This window comes from Sinocyclocheilus grahami, unplaced genomic scaffold, assembly GCF_001515645.1.
Source record: "Sinocyclocheilus grahami isolate Dianchi unplaced genomic scaffold, SAMN03320097.WGS_v1.1 scaffold1037.1, whole genome shotgun sequence".
Classification (NCBI taxonomy): Eukaryota; Metazoa; Chordata; class Actinopteri; order Cypriniformes; family Cyprinidae; genus Sinocyclocheilus; species Sinocyclocheilus grahami.
This window is the reverse complement of record NW_015506216.1, coordinates 92495-109671: the sequence shown is the minus strand read 5'-3', so window position 1 is coordinate 109671 and position 17177 is coordinate 92495. Positions and strand designations below refer to the sequence as shown.

The 17177-nt window shown below is 35.0% G+C and overlaps 2 protein-coding genes across 2 annotated transcripts; one reads left to right on the top strand and one right to left on the bottom strand.

The window, feature by feature from the left end:
• Positions 1 to 3263: 3263 nt before the first annotated feature.
• Positions 3264 to 9786, top strand: LOC107565959 (uncharacterized). The gene is made up of 11 exons (XM_016251307.1): positions 3264 to 3455; positions 3819 to 3876; positions 3966 to 4134; positions 4266 to 4372; positions 6606 to 6710; positions 6832 to 6894; positions 6991 to 7038; positions 7603 to 7650; positions 8989 to 9050; positions 9576 to 9615; positions 9725 to 9786. Exons 1-11 carry the CDS (start codon positions 3264 to 3266, stop codon positions 9784 to 9786), a joined length of 954 nt encoding a protein of 317 aa, XP_016106793.1.
• Positions 9787 to 10782: 996 nt separating this feature from the next.
• On the bottom strand, positions 10783 to 15423 carry LOC107565958 (protein NOXP20). The gene is made up of 11 exons (XM_016251306.1): positions 15405 to 15423; positions 14675 to 14856; positions 14324 to 14458; positions 14009 to 14161; positions 13260 to 13386; positions 12739 to 12824; positions 12386 to 12598; positions 11964 to 12103; positions 11810 to 11882; positions 11443 to 11496; positions 10783 to 11297 (listed from the first exon to the last, which is right to left on the bottom strand). The coding sequence occupies exons 1-11, from the start codon at positions 15421 to 15423 to the stop codon at positions 11172 to 11174; spliced, it is 1308 nt and encodes a 435-aa protein (XP_016106792.1). The 3' UTR covers positions 10783 to 11171.
• Between the last annotated feature and the right edge of the window lie 1754 nt (positions 15424 to 17177).

Here is a 17177-nt window from a genome sequence, read left to right as displayed (position 1 = left end):
CTTTTTGACAGAGGCCCGAACAGCACAATGTTACTTTTGTAATAATAATAGTGTTTTCAGACATAAAATATTGAATATTAAAGTTTTAAAGTTTTCACATGCTATACTGGTTGTCAGGATCATAATTTGGTGGAAAAGCACTGGTTAACCGCTATAGTAACTTTGATATTTGATACTAATCCTTTAACAAGTTGCTGTGCGTACATTTTTTTATTTCATTGTGAAAAGGTCAGTGTGATTTTTTTTTCATTCAGCAAGGATGTATTAAATTAATTATTAGCTTAATTAGATATTTGTTTAATGAACCAAGTGATGGTAAAGACATAATGTTACAAAAACCCAACTGTTTTCAACATTGATAGTAATGAAATGTTTCTTGAGCAGCAAATCAGTATATTAGAATAATTTCGGAAGGATCATGTGACACTGAAGACTGAAGTATGGCTGCTGAAAATTCAGCTTTGGCATCAAAGGAATGATTTACATTTAATATAAATACAAATAGTTATTTTCGATTGTAATAATATTTTACAATATTACTATCATTTACTCTGTTTTTTATCAAATAAATGCAGACTTTGCGAGCATTAGGCTTTTTTTAAAAACTTTTTTTTTTTTTTTTTTTTGGAATGGTATAGTGTTTTCCTCATGTTTTGGTGTGAGTTTTAACAGTAAGTTCAAATACTGCCTAAGGGGTTTAAATGCATGCAGCAGTAGTCCGCTACAGTGGGCTTACTGGATGATGCTGATAAGGTGCCTGGTGCTGAGAGCTCTCTTAATCCCAGTGTGGGTCCTGATGAGAACCTTCCTCCTGCCCATATAACTGGATGCCCCTGTCCCTGATCAAACCTGTTTGCTTTGCAGCGGGAATGTCCTTCAGGCTCTATCACACACAGCCTTGCACACTCATTCTGCCAAGTGTTTATGTATGTGTGCTGTGCATCAGAGGGTATCTGGAAAGATTTTGGTTTTGCTTTGTTAAACCAGTTAAAACCTAACTAAATTTTGGGGCTGTCAACAGATTAAAAAAATAAATCAAAGATCAACTTGCTAATAAAAAAAAGTAAAAAATGAATAGTATGTAAGATATTTATTTATTTTATTTATTCATTCAACAGTTCTTTCTGGTCCTTGAATCTGATTGGCTGAGAGGAGTGCGATATTCTAATGATAACAGAACTCCAACCATTTATATGTTTCACTCCACTTGTGGTATTTTTCACAGCTAGTGTCATGGAAGATGCCCAAATCCACTGTCTAATTTTATAATTAATACTGTTTTTGTGTCACGGAATGTTGTTTTAAGAGCTTTCTAGGCAAGAATGTACTTGTTTAGACAAATATGTGGTTTGTTAATAAAGACAATGTCTATTTGAAAATTTGCTTCAACGTTTTTGGAGATTTGAGCTCCAGGGCATCAGGTGTTTTTACTTTAAACAACACCTTGTAAGACGCAGTCAACAAATGCACTGAGAAGCGTTGTCATAAAAAAAATCACCCTTACAGATAAAAGGATAATACGACAAAGATATCGTTTTCTTCAACAGACATTCAAACTAATGTTTTATTGTGAATATGAGCTGATGAATGAATGCTATATCAGATGCAGGTAATCACACTCACCAGTCCATCTCTCTCTCATAATACTCTACATAATACAGTTATCTTTTAATACATTGCTACAATAAGCTTTCAGTGAAGCAACTCCTCATTCCTTTGTTATGCATTGTAAAGTGACGTTTTCGAATTAGTAATGGTGGCTTGGGCTCAGCTGTTAAACTGTCAACTTGAGATTTGAATCTGTGGCGGAAGGAAGTAATTTGCACAAAAGAGGGCTTTTTAAGACACTCCGTTGTTGTTTCTTATGTATTTGAACAGTTGAACTGTTGTATAAATGCAATAGCACACTCGTAGCAGTGCGATATAGCTGTATATCGGCACGGCACTGCAATGCGTGTGATATTGTTCATATATATATATGTATGTGAGCAGCAGCTATGTTAAGTTGGTGTGTTGTGTTGTAAAGGAAATGTCACTCTAACTTACCAACATCAACAGAAAAGCACTCTGGTGTTTGAGAAAACAGGAAGTATTAATATAAAAAATATTTAAAAACTTAAAAACCTTTTCTTTTAGTGTTTGTGGAGCTTGTAGATGATGTGTTGATTTTAATACTGCTAGGCAAACAAAGGATGTCAGATGATAGATAGGTCAATGATCTCATTAAAAAAATATAAAAAGAAATGTAAAAAATTCATACATACAATGACTTGAATACACCTCTACTATGACAAACGTGTTTTTAATTTTCGAATTAAAATTAGAAAAAAGAAACAGAAATATCAGGGTGATACAACTGTCCTGAAATCATATTTTTATTTTTTTAAAGCCTCAAGGAATTAAATGACTGAAACTGAAAATATAGCTAGTTATAGGAATAATATTTTAATATTGTTTTTAATTTTTAATTTATTATTAATTGTTTAAAAAAATTATAACAAAAAAAAATTTATTTATTAAAAATATATATACTGCTTATTAGTATTTGACAAACTTGTGTCCACAAAATTAAAGTATTGGTGTGATCAGAAACATTCTGTAAATATGCAGAGAAAAAGAAGCAAAGAATATTAGCGAAAAGAATACAGCATGAATACAAAGTACATTTGTTAAGAACTTGACACATGGGTTTAAAAAGGATTTTCCTTTTCTTTGCTGTATTATGTTGTATTTTATACAGAATGTGTTTTAACTTTAAAATTAAAATCTTAAGAGCATCTCTTTGTTTTGGTTCTCAGAAATATCACAAATTGAGTTTCTCTGTGAGCCCTTTGACCCTTGCACACCTGAGAATGATGCACAGGTGTGTGCTCCATCTGACCCTCCATGTGTGAAAGAAATGATAAATGCCAGCAGTCAACACACACGTTCTGAAGGCTAGTATCTGTGTAAGACTGAAATGGATCTGCAGCTTGACCACAACAATACCTCACAGTCAGGTGAGATAGTTGTTTATTATGATTTCATGTTTCAATATTACTGTTTGTTGTCTACAGTAATAACTGTGTGCATGTTGTATGTTTCATAGAAGAGCATGTGATGGTGCTACTGACAATGAAGGCAGGCAATCTCTCTGGATGGAACATTAGTGAGTTTGCGTTTCTCAACAACACTGATCTATACACTGGACCCCAAAACGACCAGAGACTGTTTTATTGCTACCTCCCACCAGACAACAGCAAATGTCCAGATCTGAACATATCATGCAAGAAAAAAACACCAGCCCTCCAATACAAGACACCTCCGTTTTAAAAACCACTACTTCTGCGAACCCAACTGCCTTTTCACTCAAAACGACTACACTGTCTTTCCGAGCAACAGCTTCTACAGATGAGCTGAAGTGTCAACCAACCAGCAGCAGTTTCCTCTTGTACTACCAGGAGAACAATGAAACAGCAAGATCTGCCGCATTACCAGTGATCCAAACAAGAAAAGGTGAGAAACTGTCAGAAAAATGTTATCTGCCACAATGCCATGCTACACACAAAAAACGACAATAAACCTGACCTTAATCATTTAAAATAAAATTATATTCCTCTTGTCAGTCTAAATAAGTAAATGTATTATTACTATTAGTATTATCTGAACACTAAGACTTGTCTGCAGTATGAAGCACAAATGTGACCCTGGACCACAAAACCAGTCATAAGGGTCAATTTGTTTAAAGTTAAATTTTTCCTTTCTCTTTGGAGTGTTACAAGCTCTTGGTGCATAAAGAAGATCTGTAAAGTTGCAAAGACTAATGTCTCAAATGTGAGTATCTGTGTAAGACTGAAATGGATCTGCAGCTTGACCACAACAATACCTCACAGTCAGGTGAGATAGTTGTTTATTATGATTTCATGTTTCAATATTACTGTTTGTTGTCTACAGTAATAACTGTGTGCATGTTGTATGTTTCATAGAAGAGCATGTGATGGTGCTACTGACAATGAAGGCAGGCAATCTCTCTGGATGGAACATTAGTGAGTTTGCGTTTCTCAACAACACTGATCTATACACTGGACCCCAAAACGACCAGAGACTGTTTTATTGCTACCTCCCACCAGACAACAGCAAATGTCCAGATCTGAACATATCATGCAAGAAAAAAACACCAGCCCTCCAATACAAGACACCTCCGTTTTAAAAACCACTACTTCTGCGAACCCAACTGCCTTTTCACTCAAAACGACTACACTGTCTTTCCGAGCAACAGCTTCTACAGATGAGCTGAAGTGTCAACCAACCAGCAGCAGTTTCCTCTTGTACTACCAGGAGAACAATGAAACAGCAAGATCTGCCGCATTACCAGTGATCCAAACAAGAAAAGGTGAGAAACTGTCAGAAAAATGTTATCTGCCACAATGCCATGCTACACACAAAAAACGACAATAAACCTGACCTTAATCATTTAAAATAAAATTATATTCCTCTTGTCAGTCTAAATAAGTAAATGTATTATTACTATTAGTATTATCTGAACACTAAGACTTGTCTGCAGTATGAAGCACAAATGTGACCCTGGACCACAAAACCAGTCATAAGGGTCAATTTGTTTAAAGTTACATTTTTCCTTTCTCTTTGGAGTGTTACAAGCTCTTGGTGCATAAAGAAGATCTGTAATATTTGGCCAATCACAATGCACTGGATAGCTGGCCAATCAGAGCGCACCTAGCTTTTCAGACCGATGAGCTTTGTAAAAATCGACGAGTTTCAGAAAGGCGGGGCATAGAGGAGAAACAATAATGTACTGTATGTGGAAAATAATGTGTTTTTTTAACCTTAAACCCCTTTAAATCGAGATTTATACTTCAACTGAAAGCTGAATAAATAAGCTTTCCATTGATGTATGGTTCTTTAAAGTTGTCCAAATTAAGTTCTTAGCAATGCATATTACTAATCAAAAATTAAGTTTTGATATATATTACAAAATATCTTAATGGAACGTGATCTTTACTTAATATCCTAATGATTTTTGGCATTAAAGAAAAATCGATAATTTTGACCCATACAATATTTTGTTGACTATTTCTACAAATATACCTGTGCTACTTATGACTGGTTTTGTGCTCCAGGGTCACATATAAGAACTGATAATAAGAACTGATTCAAGGACAAACAGAGTGTAACGTGAATAATACACTGTAAACAATGGAACAAGCTATCTACTTAAAAAAATTATGGTAACAATATTACACATAATATTTTTGAGTAGTTTTTAAGGCTTGATTTTTTTTTTAATGGAATCTACCTGAATAAATCATGTAAAATCATTCTAAATTAATTAATGTATGACAAAATGAATTTAATATAATTAATGAAATTTTCTCAATTATTTTAAGTTGATTCTCAAAAGTCTATGATTTTGAGTGAGGCCTGTTTATATTTGACTTTAAGTGATTTTTTACATAAAAAAGACTGTTTACAGCCAACCAGCTAAAGTAGGAACATATTTGAGCAATACTGGCATATACTGCACTAGCAAAGCTACTGCTCATTGAACAAAGCTTATTGCCTTAGAAAAGTATAGTAGCCATAACCATAAGCTCTACTCTTCTGCACAATGGTAACGATTGCACTGCACAATGAAAACTTCAAGTAACTTCAAACTCTTTCAAATGTCAAACATAACTGAACATTAAACATTAATAGATGTTTCCCTTCACTCAAAAACACATAAAATAGCATTTAATTTCAAAATGTACTCTCCATATCCAGCCATATGCAAAGCATGCTGGGAACTAACAATCATCTCTAAAATAAAACTGCAAAATTGAGCTAATTCTTCTAAAATAAATAGATAGCCTTCTTTCCTTAATTTTTTTAAAGTTTAATCAGTTCCTCAATTCAAGCCTCAAAACTGCTTAAGTTTCCTTTTAAAAAAAATTTGGAAAACACATCTCTTGGTTTTATTAGTAAAAAGTCCTCAATATTTTCTATACAACACTGAACTGAACTGAATGAAATATACACACTATTTTTAATTATCACCTTCATTTTTTTTAATGACCCATGATTCATTTTTTACATTTTTATACATAAGAATAAATAATTTTGAAAATATTTTAATTTCAGCCATTACAACATATTTTTACAATATGTATCAAATATATATATTTTTCCCCAACACATACTTCTACACTGTGATTCATTCTCACCCAAGTCTCTCCACATCCCTCATAAATTCCTTCTGAAGGAGAGCTGGGTCTGTCTTTTATCCTGTCTATTGATTCAGGCATGGAAGGAGACAGCAGGACTTCATAATTCAACCTAACTTTTGATATAGTATAGCAAAACATCAAGCCAGTCTACTCAGTGTTTGACTTATCCGAAACCACAAATCCTTTCAGACAGCACACTTCCAGACTCATACAAGGTTATTTGAGTTAATGTACATGTAAAATGAACTTGGCAAGACAAGGGGATAGTGTAAACTTGGTGCGTCTGGTGTTTAAGTATTGTATACATGCTGTATTGTTTCTTCATGTTTCATTCATGTATGTTACGCTGCACTCTCTTTTAAGTATTCTGTTGCTATTGTCCTTCAATTTTCTTGTTGTTAGATGACTGGTGGTGTGTGATTACTTCGGTGTGGTTGGCTCTGGTACTGACTGTGGTTGTGCTAACCCTATTGAGTGTGGGCAACCTGATCTTTAAGAGCAGAAAACGTGAGTATCACTTCTACAAAACAAATCTAGTCAGGCCCAACAGACATTTTCAACTTGGAATCCATAATTACAATATAATTGAGAATGCTACGTGGATCTCATTTTGGTCTTCTCACTTTAGGAAAGTCCCGTTCAGGTGCATCTGTGCCAGTTTCAGTCCGTGGACATCAGCTCAAAGAGCTCAGTAAGCAAAAAGAAAATTGTGAGTCACACTGGCAAGTATAGAGCTGCAAAGTTTTTCTATAATTGTGCTAATCAATTCTCTCATTTTTACTTTCAGTAATGAGTGCTGTCCCTGCTGTGTCCATAGCAACGTGCAGCATAAGTGGTAAGCAAGTGTCCTTGTTAAACAATCATTCTTCATTTGTGTAAATAAATAAATGACAAAAAAAGTACCATATCAGGTACAATGGTACCATGGCACTGAGTGATTGCCACATTCATAATAATATAAATATGATATTTAAATGGTCCTCCAAGGATCGTCAAAGACTTGGTCAAGTCAAGTTACTTTTATTTAGCGCTTTACACACAATATCGATTATTTCAAAGCAGCCATGATATACCATGGTATTACCATGGAGCATGACCCCAAAACCATGGTAATACCATGTTCAAAAATAGAACTGGATCAAGGGAACTGATAGAAGGAAGGTTGATAGATTTCAGTCTCCTTCATCTCTACAGATGGTGATGTATTCTCTGAGAAATCTTCAATGCGGAACAGAACAGAAGGTAAACAAACAACCTGTTCTATCATACTGCACTCTTTTTACCCAGAAGAGCTCTGTGCTTTATCACAATGCAACCCTTACATCTTTACCTAGCACTGAGTTTCCTTACTCGAATAGAAATTCTCCAGACCACTAACTCTCAATCTACACTTTCCCAGAAAACCTTCTGAAGGTAGCTGACCTCACATACAAGATTTTTTTATACAGTGTGGCAGAGTACAATAATTAAAGGTGAAGTGTATGTAATGGTGGCTAACTCCCGAAAAGCAACAATTTAATTATGACACTCGTGATGAAAATTCTGTCATCATTTACTCACCACATGCTGTTCCAACCAGTTTGACTTCCTTCTGTGGGATATAAATAAAGAAGTTTGTGCAAATGTTCATGCCACTTCATTTCCATATAATGAAAGTGGATGGGGTTCAGAGAATGGCAAGCTTCAAAAGAGACATAAAAAGCACACATGTGCCTCTTCTTGAGCCATATGATAGCTTTGTGTGCCATTTTATGGGCTGTGGTCACCATTCACTTTTATTAAATGAAATAGCAGACATTCTGCAATGTATAATTATTTTCTGTTCCCTGGAAGAAGTTTGAGTTTAACTATTACACACACCCACTATCACATACCATCAAAAACAGTATGTGTGTGTACTGTGTAGGTAATTGCATCCAGTATATAACACCTGGTTTCCTATACAGCATATTTGTATATTCCCTTAGGCCTATATATTCATGGTATGTGTGTGTAATTTTTTTTTATTGTCTCTGATGTTTTAGGTTTGTTACCAATCTATGAGATCACAGGTATGAATGGGACACATTTACATATTCTTTCAATAAACAAATCAAAATACAAACACAATAGAGCCTGCTTTCAGATGACTAGCATTGAATAAACATATTCCAAGACACAAATGACAAATTATAATCAAATTTCACACATCTAATTTTGCTGTAAATTATCTTAACTTTTATTAAATGAAATAGCAGACATTCTGCAATGTATAATTATTTTCTGTTCCCTGGAAGAAGTTTGAGTTTAACTATTACACACACCCACTATCACATACCATCAAAAACAGTATGTGTGTGTACTGTGTAGGTAATTGCATCCAGTATATAACACCTGGTTTCCTATACAGCATATTTGTATATTCCCTTAGGCCTATATATTCATGGTATGTGTGTGTAATTTTTTTTTATTGTCTCTGATGTTTTAGGTTTGTTACCAATCTATGAGATCACAGGTATGAATGGGACACATTTACATATTCTTTCAATAAACAAATCAAAATACAAACACAATAGAGCCTGCTTTCAGATGACTAGCATTGAATAAACATATTCCAAAAGACACAAATGACAAATTATAATCAAATTTCACACATCTAATTTTGCTGTAAATTATCTTACAGACAGGTTAACTTTAAAGTTCGAGAGAGAAATGGATTGTATCATGTGCCACTTGATTTGTTTTTTTTTTGTCTGATTACACTATATGACTTGAAATATTTTGACTAAAATTGGCTTGTTTCCAGAGACCTCACTAGATGAAGAAGAGCAAAATGAAGATGAGGAAGATGAGCAATGTAATGCCTCGGTAACAAAGGAAGGTAAATGTATCTACATAAAAATGAAAATTGTAAATAAATATTAGTATGGTTTTCCTCTTTATAATAGAACTCATTTATTATTTTGGATTAAGAAATGCTCCAACAGTCAAAACCCCCAAGCATTCCATGTGTTTAGAATATTAAACATAGCATTTGTATGCTTTAAATTCAATGTAAGTGGAGACTTAAAGCAAACTAATACTTCAAAAAGATGTCTACTCTGATTTCCTCATTCGTCAGCTGATGTAACACTTTCTGATGTTTGATGATGGTATATACTCTTAGTATTTTGATATCACTGCTAGTTCTTTATCAGTATAGCCTGAAACAGTCTTTGAATCTTGCATGTCTCATCCAGTCACATTGATGATGATTGGTATCTTTGATGCCAGCATGTTGCTCCGGGCAGAATAAATTACTCTACAGATGGCCTCCTGGCAGTCTGATGTTGCCATGGTTATAGAATTCTACAAGATACATTTTTAATAAGAGTTTTTAAAAAATCACATCAGCTCCAACATCTGGCAGCACAGGGCCACTGTGAACCACCAAGTAAGTGACCATGTTTCCAGTCTAATTAATGAGCTAAGCTGTTCAGAAGCATTCATTTGAAGTGTTTGTCACTTTACACCCTTCTCCATTCTCTTTTTTCCATGTCTAGCTTACCTGGATCATCGGAGCAACTTTTCATGTTCTGGTCATGAAGAAGATGGGGAGCTTTAACCCTTTAAATCTAAGAGAGCAGAGGCACTTTATTAAAACAGAAAATATATTTGTTTACAACACGACAGAGGCCAGATAACTTCATGCTTTCTCCATAGATAAACATCATGTTAAAGTGTCTGTAAGTGACGTTAGGAGTTCTAGAACTGATAATGAATTACACAAGTATCCTGTTCTACAAGCCCATCGCTTGGACACAACCATAGTGACCAAGCAATATACACTGCTCCAGAAAATCAACACAATGTATCAGCCAGGAATTATAAGGAGAGCAGGTGTCTGTGGCCACCACCTACAAAACCATTCCCTTTATGGGGGTCATCTTGCTGCTGCCTCTCCAATGCACCTGTTGTCACATTCATTAGCACCAAAGCATGTAAAACTGATTCATAATCACTTATGATTCCTAACTGGAAAGATTAATATCCCTGATGTTTAAACATTTTGCACAAACCAAACTCATATAAGTTCATCTTCCGTGCACTCATCTTCCAGCTTTCAATATATGCACTGCCCAACATTACTGAGAGTGCCTCATCTGTAAACATTTCTAAAAGTTGTTGTACTGCGTCTTTGTGTGTGTTTAAAAGCTGCTTTTGTAGGTTTCTTCCACAGATCTGCAATTGACAGTATTGGCGTTATCTTAACTACAGGAATATTCATCACAATATAGTGTTATGTCACACACAGTCTCAACAAAATCTGTTTGCCCAATGCTGAAATAAAATGAGAGGGAAGATTTCTGTGACTAGGCTGAAAACATAAACCATAGTGCATGGTTCTCCAACATCCATTTAGCAAGCAGCATGGCAACACTAATGTGATTTCATAATTATACAACACCAGTCTTAAGCTCCTGTGGCTATTAAAGTAATACTCATGTTTCCATAATGCACTTTTTATATTCACGTCATCTTAAAATGTACAGAGATTTGTAACTGGTGCTGAGAATATTTTCACAACAGATGCTGAATAAAAACACAACAGTACTGAGAATTTCAGTTTTTAGTTTCCTATTATTTATATTACAGATTATACTATTACCATAGATCTTGGTTCATTTTATTCAAAACAAAAACTGGTAATGGTGTATGAGTGATTGATTAATTAAAGTGAATGGTAGTGGCAGACCTCCAAATTTGCTCAAACAATACAACACATGATTAATAATCTTAATTTTTTGTAAAGTAACTTAAAAAAAATTATACATAAGCAGCTTCCTAAATAAGTTAGGAGTTTCAATCTTATTTTCCTAATTATCTCATTGTAAGAGTCTATATATAGACTAGAATTGCACTTTTTGGTGTAAGCTCTCATATTGAAGCAACATACCTAAACACAAAACACAGATACAGACAGAAACACACACAAACAGAATACAGGCACTACTCTGTGGATGCTGCTTCTGGGGCTGGCTTGGCCGCAGTTCTGCTGGTCTGGATGTGTGAGACCTGAAGAACAGGCAACAGCAGCTGGAATGCATTGTGAATGTAGGTAGTGCTATTACACCCCTGAGGAAACAAGACACACAGTGTAGTGATGAAGGGTCATCATTATCATAACTACAGTCATTATAATTAGCATCATCAAGTCCCCTATCGCAGTCTCCTCATTTGTCAACTGCATTATGAAAAAAAATATCACATTCAGTTTTACCTCCAGCATCACACTGTCCACTAGAGGATTTACTACTTCTGCTTTTCTCTGACTCTATAGGGTCAGAAAAGAGAGAGACAAAAAAACAGAAAGATGTTAACTCTAAACTTCAGCACAAAAATGTTATAATTTTTATTTAAAAGCAACAGTATACACCTTTTATACATAATAGTATAACAGTATCTATATTTTAATCACAAATACATTTCAATTACTGATTTTTAATAGTTTTAGTTAAATGATAACAACACGTGCAACAGCATTTGACAGAATAAGACTATGAATGTGCATTAAGAAATTAAATGGGGTCAGTTATGTCATCAATAATGTTTTCAGAATGAACTGAGCACAGGTCAGTCAGACTCACCCCTGCAGCCAGTAATGTGTCCGAGAACTTTCGGGCCAGGCATCTGACCTCCTTACACATGGCACTGGTTAACCTGAGCATACTCAACAGTCACTAAACAGCTAATAAAAAGATTGGTCTAATAACGTCTTATGGAAATGGCCAAGGAACTCACCTGACCAGTATACTGGCCTGTTGGCTGGCTGGCTTCTCCAGCTCTTGTCCGTGTAAAATCAACTCAGCCACTTTGTGTAGCTGTTCTATACTACGAGCGGTCACCTCAGCAAGACTGCCCACTGATGACACATATACTTTCTATACACACAAAAAGACACATTTAAATAAACATTTATACACAGAATATTAGAATGATTTCTGAAGGATCATGTGACACTGAAGACTGGAGTAAAGGCTGCTGATAATTCAGCCTTGCCATCACGGGAATAAAATATATTTTAAAATAGATTAAAATAGAATTACTAGTTATTTTAGATTGTAATATTTTTTCACAATATTACTATTTTTTACTGTATTTTTAATCAAATAAATGCAGCCGTTGCGTAGATGTAGTGATAACACACTGAAGACATTTCTCACCTTAACAGCATCCGAGTTTCCGTCCTTTGCACTATTTTCCTTATTCTCTCCCTCTTCTCCCTTCTCTTTCTTTTCTTCTACTTCTTTCTTTTCCTCCTTTTCTGGAGCAGGGCAAGTGGTGGAGCTCTCTTCCTTTAATTCCTCGGTTACATTCTTGACATCTTCCCAGGATTGCTCCACTTCTCGCACCCAATCATGAGCTTTTATACGGGCCTGCAGGGCACACTGTATAATTAGTGTTTATGCTTGTGAATAACATATGTGTGTGCTGGAGAGTGCAGGTACACATTTATGTTACATGTGGATTTGCAGTGTGTGTGTGTGTGTGTGTGTGTGTGTGAGTGTGGCCGTACTTTGTTCAGTTTGTCTGGAGTTGCAGCAACATGGAGCTCAAAGAGCAGCTCAGTAAGAACACTGACAAACTCCTCTCCATCAGCAGCTGAAACACACAGATCACGTAAATTTAATACCCAAGGGCAAAAATGTGGAGGACTGAAATATTTATAGTGCTCTGACTGAGTCACCTGTCATATCAAATCAATGTTTGTTCATTGAGATGTGCTAATATTAGGTTTTCCAATACTTGGTGATTTCAACCAGAATTATAGACTACAAAATCATTTCACAGCCATAATAATTATTTATTATTCATTTTAACACAAAGTCTATGATTGGATTTTAAAAATAAAGGTATGAATGTGACGTTTTACCTTGATTAATCTACAGTAATGCATAAATTGTAATACAGATTTATCTAGCACAGTATCTTGATTGTGGTCTGGATTTGACTGTGATCTGGATTTGTCTAAATATGTTTTGGCATTTGAAGACTCACAGAGAGGAGTGGAACACTGAATTTGTGAATAAAGTTCACCGTTTTCCCCTGCGGCAGCATCAGGTTCCTCCTCGTCATGAGTGATGAAGATCTCTTTAATTGCAATCAGCTCCTCCTTCATAACTTCCAAATCTTCCTCCTCCAAAGTGGACAAGAATTCCTGCACCTGAAATGAGGAGAGATACATGATGAGAAGGATTTCTTGTCTAACTTATTAGATATGCTGCATTTATTTGATCAAAAATACAGTAAAAAGTAATATTCTGAAATATTACTATCATTTAAACTCTAAAATGTAATTTATTCCTGTGATGGCAAAGCTGCATTTCCTGCAACCACTACTCTAGTCTTCAGTGTCACATGATCCTTCAGAAATCATTCTAATATCATGATTTGGTGCTCAAGAAACATATCCTATTACTACCATCAATGTTGAAAACAGTTACTCTCAAACTGAAGTTGCTGCCCAAATGAAGTTCATTTATTTTTTAACAGATTTTTTTTAACAAATTAGTCTTTGTTGTCACTTTTGATGAATTTAATGCATACTTGCTGAAAACAAAAATGCCTGAGCACAGTTGGTTTATGCTAGTTTCATGTCAATAGTATCACTCAGTAGTCTTTTTCTTCACACATTTAAGTTCATATTAATATTTAATGTGCATTTGTTTATTTATTTGATAAGTAACTGTGTAATAATTGGATAACTATACAGTGAGTCGATCATTCGTGCAAAATAAACGTGTAAAATGTATTATGGGTAAATGCAAATGGTGTGTGTTACTAACCCTCCCTTCACTCTCATTGGAAAGTATCTCCAGTGCCTCAAGATGAGACAAGCCTTGGTAATCATCAAACAAGATCCCATAGTGGGCGGTTGGGTCTGTGACCATTTGACTGCTCAGTCTCTCTCTCTCCTTTTCCTTCGCTTCTTTTAACATCTGCAGACATAAGCACATACACTGAAAATATGGCAGAATTTTCCAACAAAACCACTGTATCTTCTAGTATCCGAGGTAAGGCGGTTGTAGGCACTCTGCTGGGTAACAGCACCCAATAATCATGGTGAAAACTATTATTTGAGCATTTGTTGACCATCTTACCTGAGACAGAGAGACAGTTCTCTGCATCAGTATTTTGGTCTTTTTAAAACCTGGGTCACTCTCTGCCAAGACATTCATGGTCTTCTTTCCAATGAACTCCAAAGCATCAAGGCCTCCTGTTATTACTGACTTTCCCTGATAAAGCAAGAGGGAGAAAAATTAATTAGTTTCTACGATGAAGGGACAAGAAACATTCATTCATCTTAGGTGATTCAATCACAAGCGGTCAGCCGAGACTTATTACTATCTCAAATGCCTCTCCAGATTCATCAAGTGTAGCGGCTGATTTTGTTACATGTCAGTGATCATGGTAAATCACGGTACGGCTAATGATGTGTGTTATACACTCACAGTGTTTTGAACCGCGCTGCTGATGGTTGACAGGACTCCTCTGTGCACCTCCTCTGAATGAACATGTTCTGCCGTCTCTGCCCCAGAATGCTCATGAGCCTCTTCTGCCTCCTCACATGATGAGCTCTGACGGATTCGTAATGCCACACCTGCTTTCTCTTTTACGGAGCTTAACCCTTGACCTAGACACAATCAAAAGATAGAAAAACACTCAACTTTAGGGCTGCATTTGCCTGCAAGGGCTAATGCATAGAACAGATATTGACACTGATCTATTGTTCTGATAGTTTACATTCACACAACTGTGTTTACAATAATATCTACTATGACACAATGAGCTGACAATAGCAATTTCTGCATTTAGAAGTTAGGTCTTAGTATTATGCCTCACATGTGTTTTTATATGAATGGCAACTAATACAACATTGTTTTGCAAGTACTTGTTCTGTATGCAACTTATGATGTGCTGTAAGTCACCACAGTCTCTTTGTTTTTTTGTGTCTCACACACCCCAAAAAATTATTAAATAAATAAATACATGAACGGATGAAACAGCTGGCCATGACTGGCTGTGATTGACAACAAACTAACTTCTGATTAGACAGCTGAGCTCTGATTAAGGTTTGCAAAATAACCAAAAATCGAGCAGTGACACAGATGATTAGGAAAACAGCGAAAAGAAAAAAATGATGTTGCTCTTGTGAAATATCAAGTCACATTATAAAAATACGTTGCTCAGACAGACTCATTTCTCAAAAATGCAGATATAAATTGGCTTGTTGTAGTGCATACAAAATAACTGGGTATTATTTAGGAGAGTAATGCTAATGGGTTGCTAATATAATTTCTATAATAATTTGGAATCAATCCTAAAAGGAGCAAGAACAATTTGATCGAGAACATTTTTTTGTTGTTGTTTTTTTTTACCTAGCAGGATCTTATTTCCGTTTTAGTGGATTCATTTTTCAATACATTGCTTCCAAATTACACCAGGAATTTCATTAGGATTTTGATTTCTGGCATTTCAATAAGAAAGATTTGCAGTCAGGTTGGTCAAATACACTACAGCTTCAGACATAATGTGAATACACACATACATGTGCAAGTAAGGCTTATGATTCACCTAAATCATATTTGATGTTTTTAATCTAATCAATGTCAAAAGTTTTGTGTTATGGTTAGTTTTAGATTTGGGTTTAGCAACTATTCATCACCTCTATAGCTATAAACAGAAACCCACAACGCTTATGATTATTAATATATTTATTAATACATATCTTGAATATACCATTAATTAACTCGGTAAAACCGTATTGTACGTGTGTGTGTGAACAGAAAAGCTTTGACAGAACAGCATTCAGACACATTATAGAGCACAGCGCTGTCCCTGAATGGTGCCGCGCTGTCAAGCGCCTTTGTTTAATGCGGATCGCAGCGCCATCTAGCGGTTATTTTAGAAACGCACAGCCACATTCAAACTTTAGTTTGTAAATAGACGTTCAGAATACACACAGACGGTATAAAGCAGATGATAAACCTCAGGTTACACGTTACAGTTTCTATACAATAAAACGTATGCAGTTTGATGATGCCTTAAAGACTGCATTTATATTAACGTTAGCTAAACTCAAACGCCCATGTTTGCTGACAAATCGTTCATTCGTTTTCCCGTTATATTTGTCTTTTTTATTGTAACTTATTTATTGTTAGAATGTTGAAGTATGGTTTGCAAAATAACCAAAAATCGAGCAGTGACACAGATGATTAGGAAAACAGCGAAAAGAAAAAAATGATGTTGCTCTTGTGAAATATCAAGTCACATTATAAAAATACGTTGCTCAGACAGACTCATTTCTCAAAAATGCAGATATAAATTGGCTTGTTGTAGTGCATACAAAATAACTGGGTATTATTTAGGAGAGTAATGCTAATGGGTTGCTAATATAATTTCTATAATAATTTGGAATCAATCCTAAAAGGAGCAAGAACAATTTGATCGAGAACATTTTTTTGTTGTTGTTGTTTTTTACCTAGCAGGATCTTATTTCCGTTTTAGTGGATTCATTTTTCAATACATTGCTTCCAAATTACACCAGGAATTTCATTAGGATTTTGATTTCTGGCATTTCAATAAGAAAGCTTTGCAGTCAGGTTGGTCAAATACACTACAGCTTCAGACATAATGTGAATACACACATACATGTGCAAGTAAGGCTTATGATTCACCTAAATCATATTTGATGTTTTTAATCTAATCATGTCAAAAGTTTTGTGTTATGGTTAGTTTTAGATTTGGGTTTAGCAACTATTCATCACCTCTATAGCTATAAACAGAAACCCACAACGCTTATGATTATTAATATATTAGGTTTTTATATATCTGACCAGTTATGAGCAGTGTTGGGGAAAGTTACTTTTAAAAGTAATGCATTACAATATTGCGTTACTCCATACAAAAAGTAAAGAATTAGGTAATGCTAAATTAAAAACCAAACACAATGAC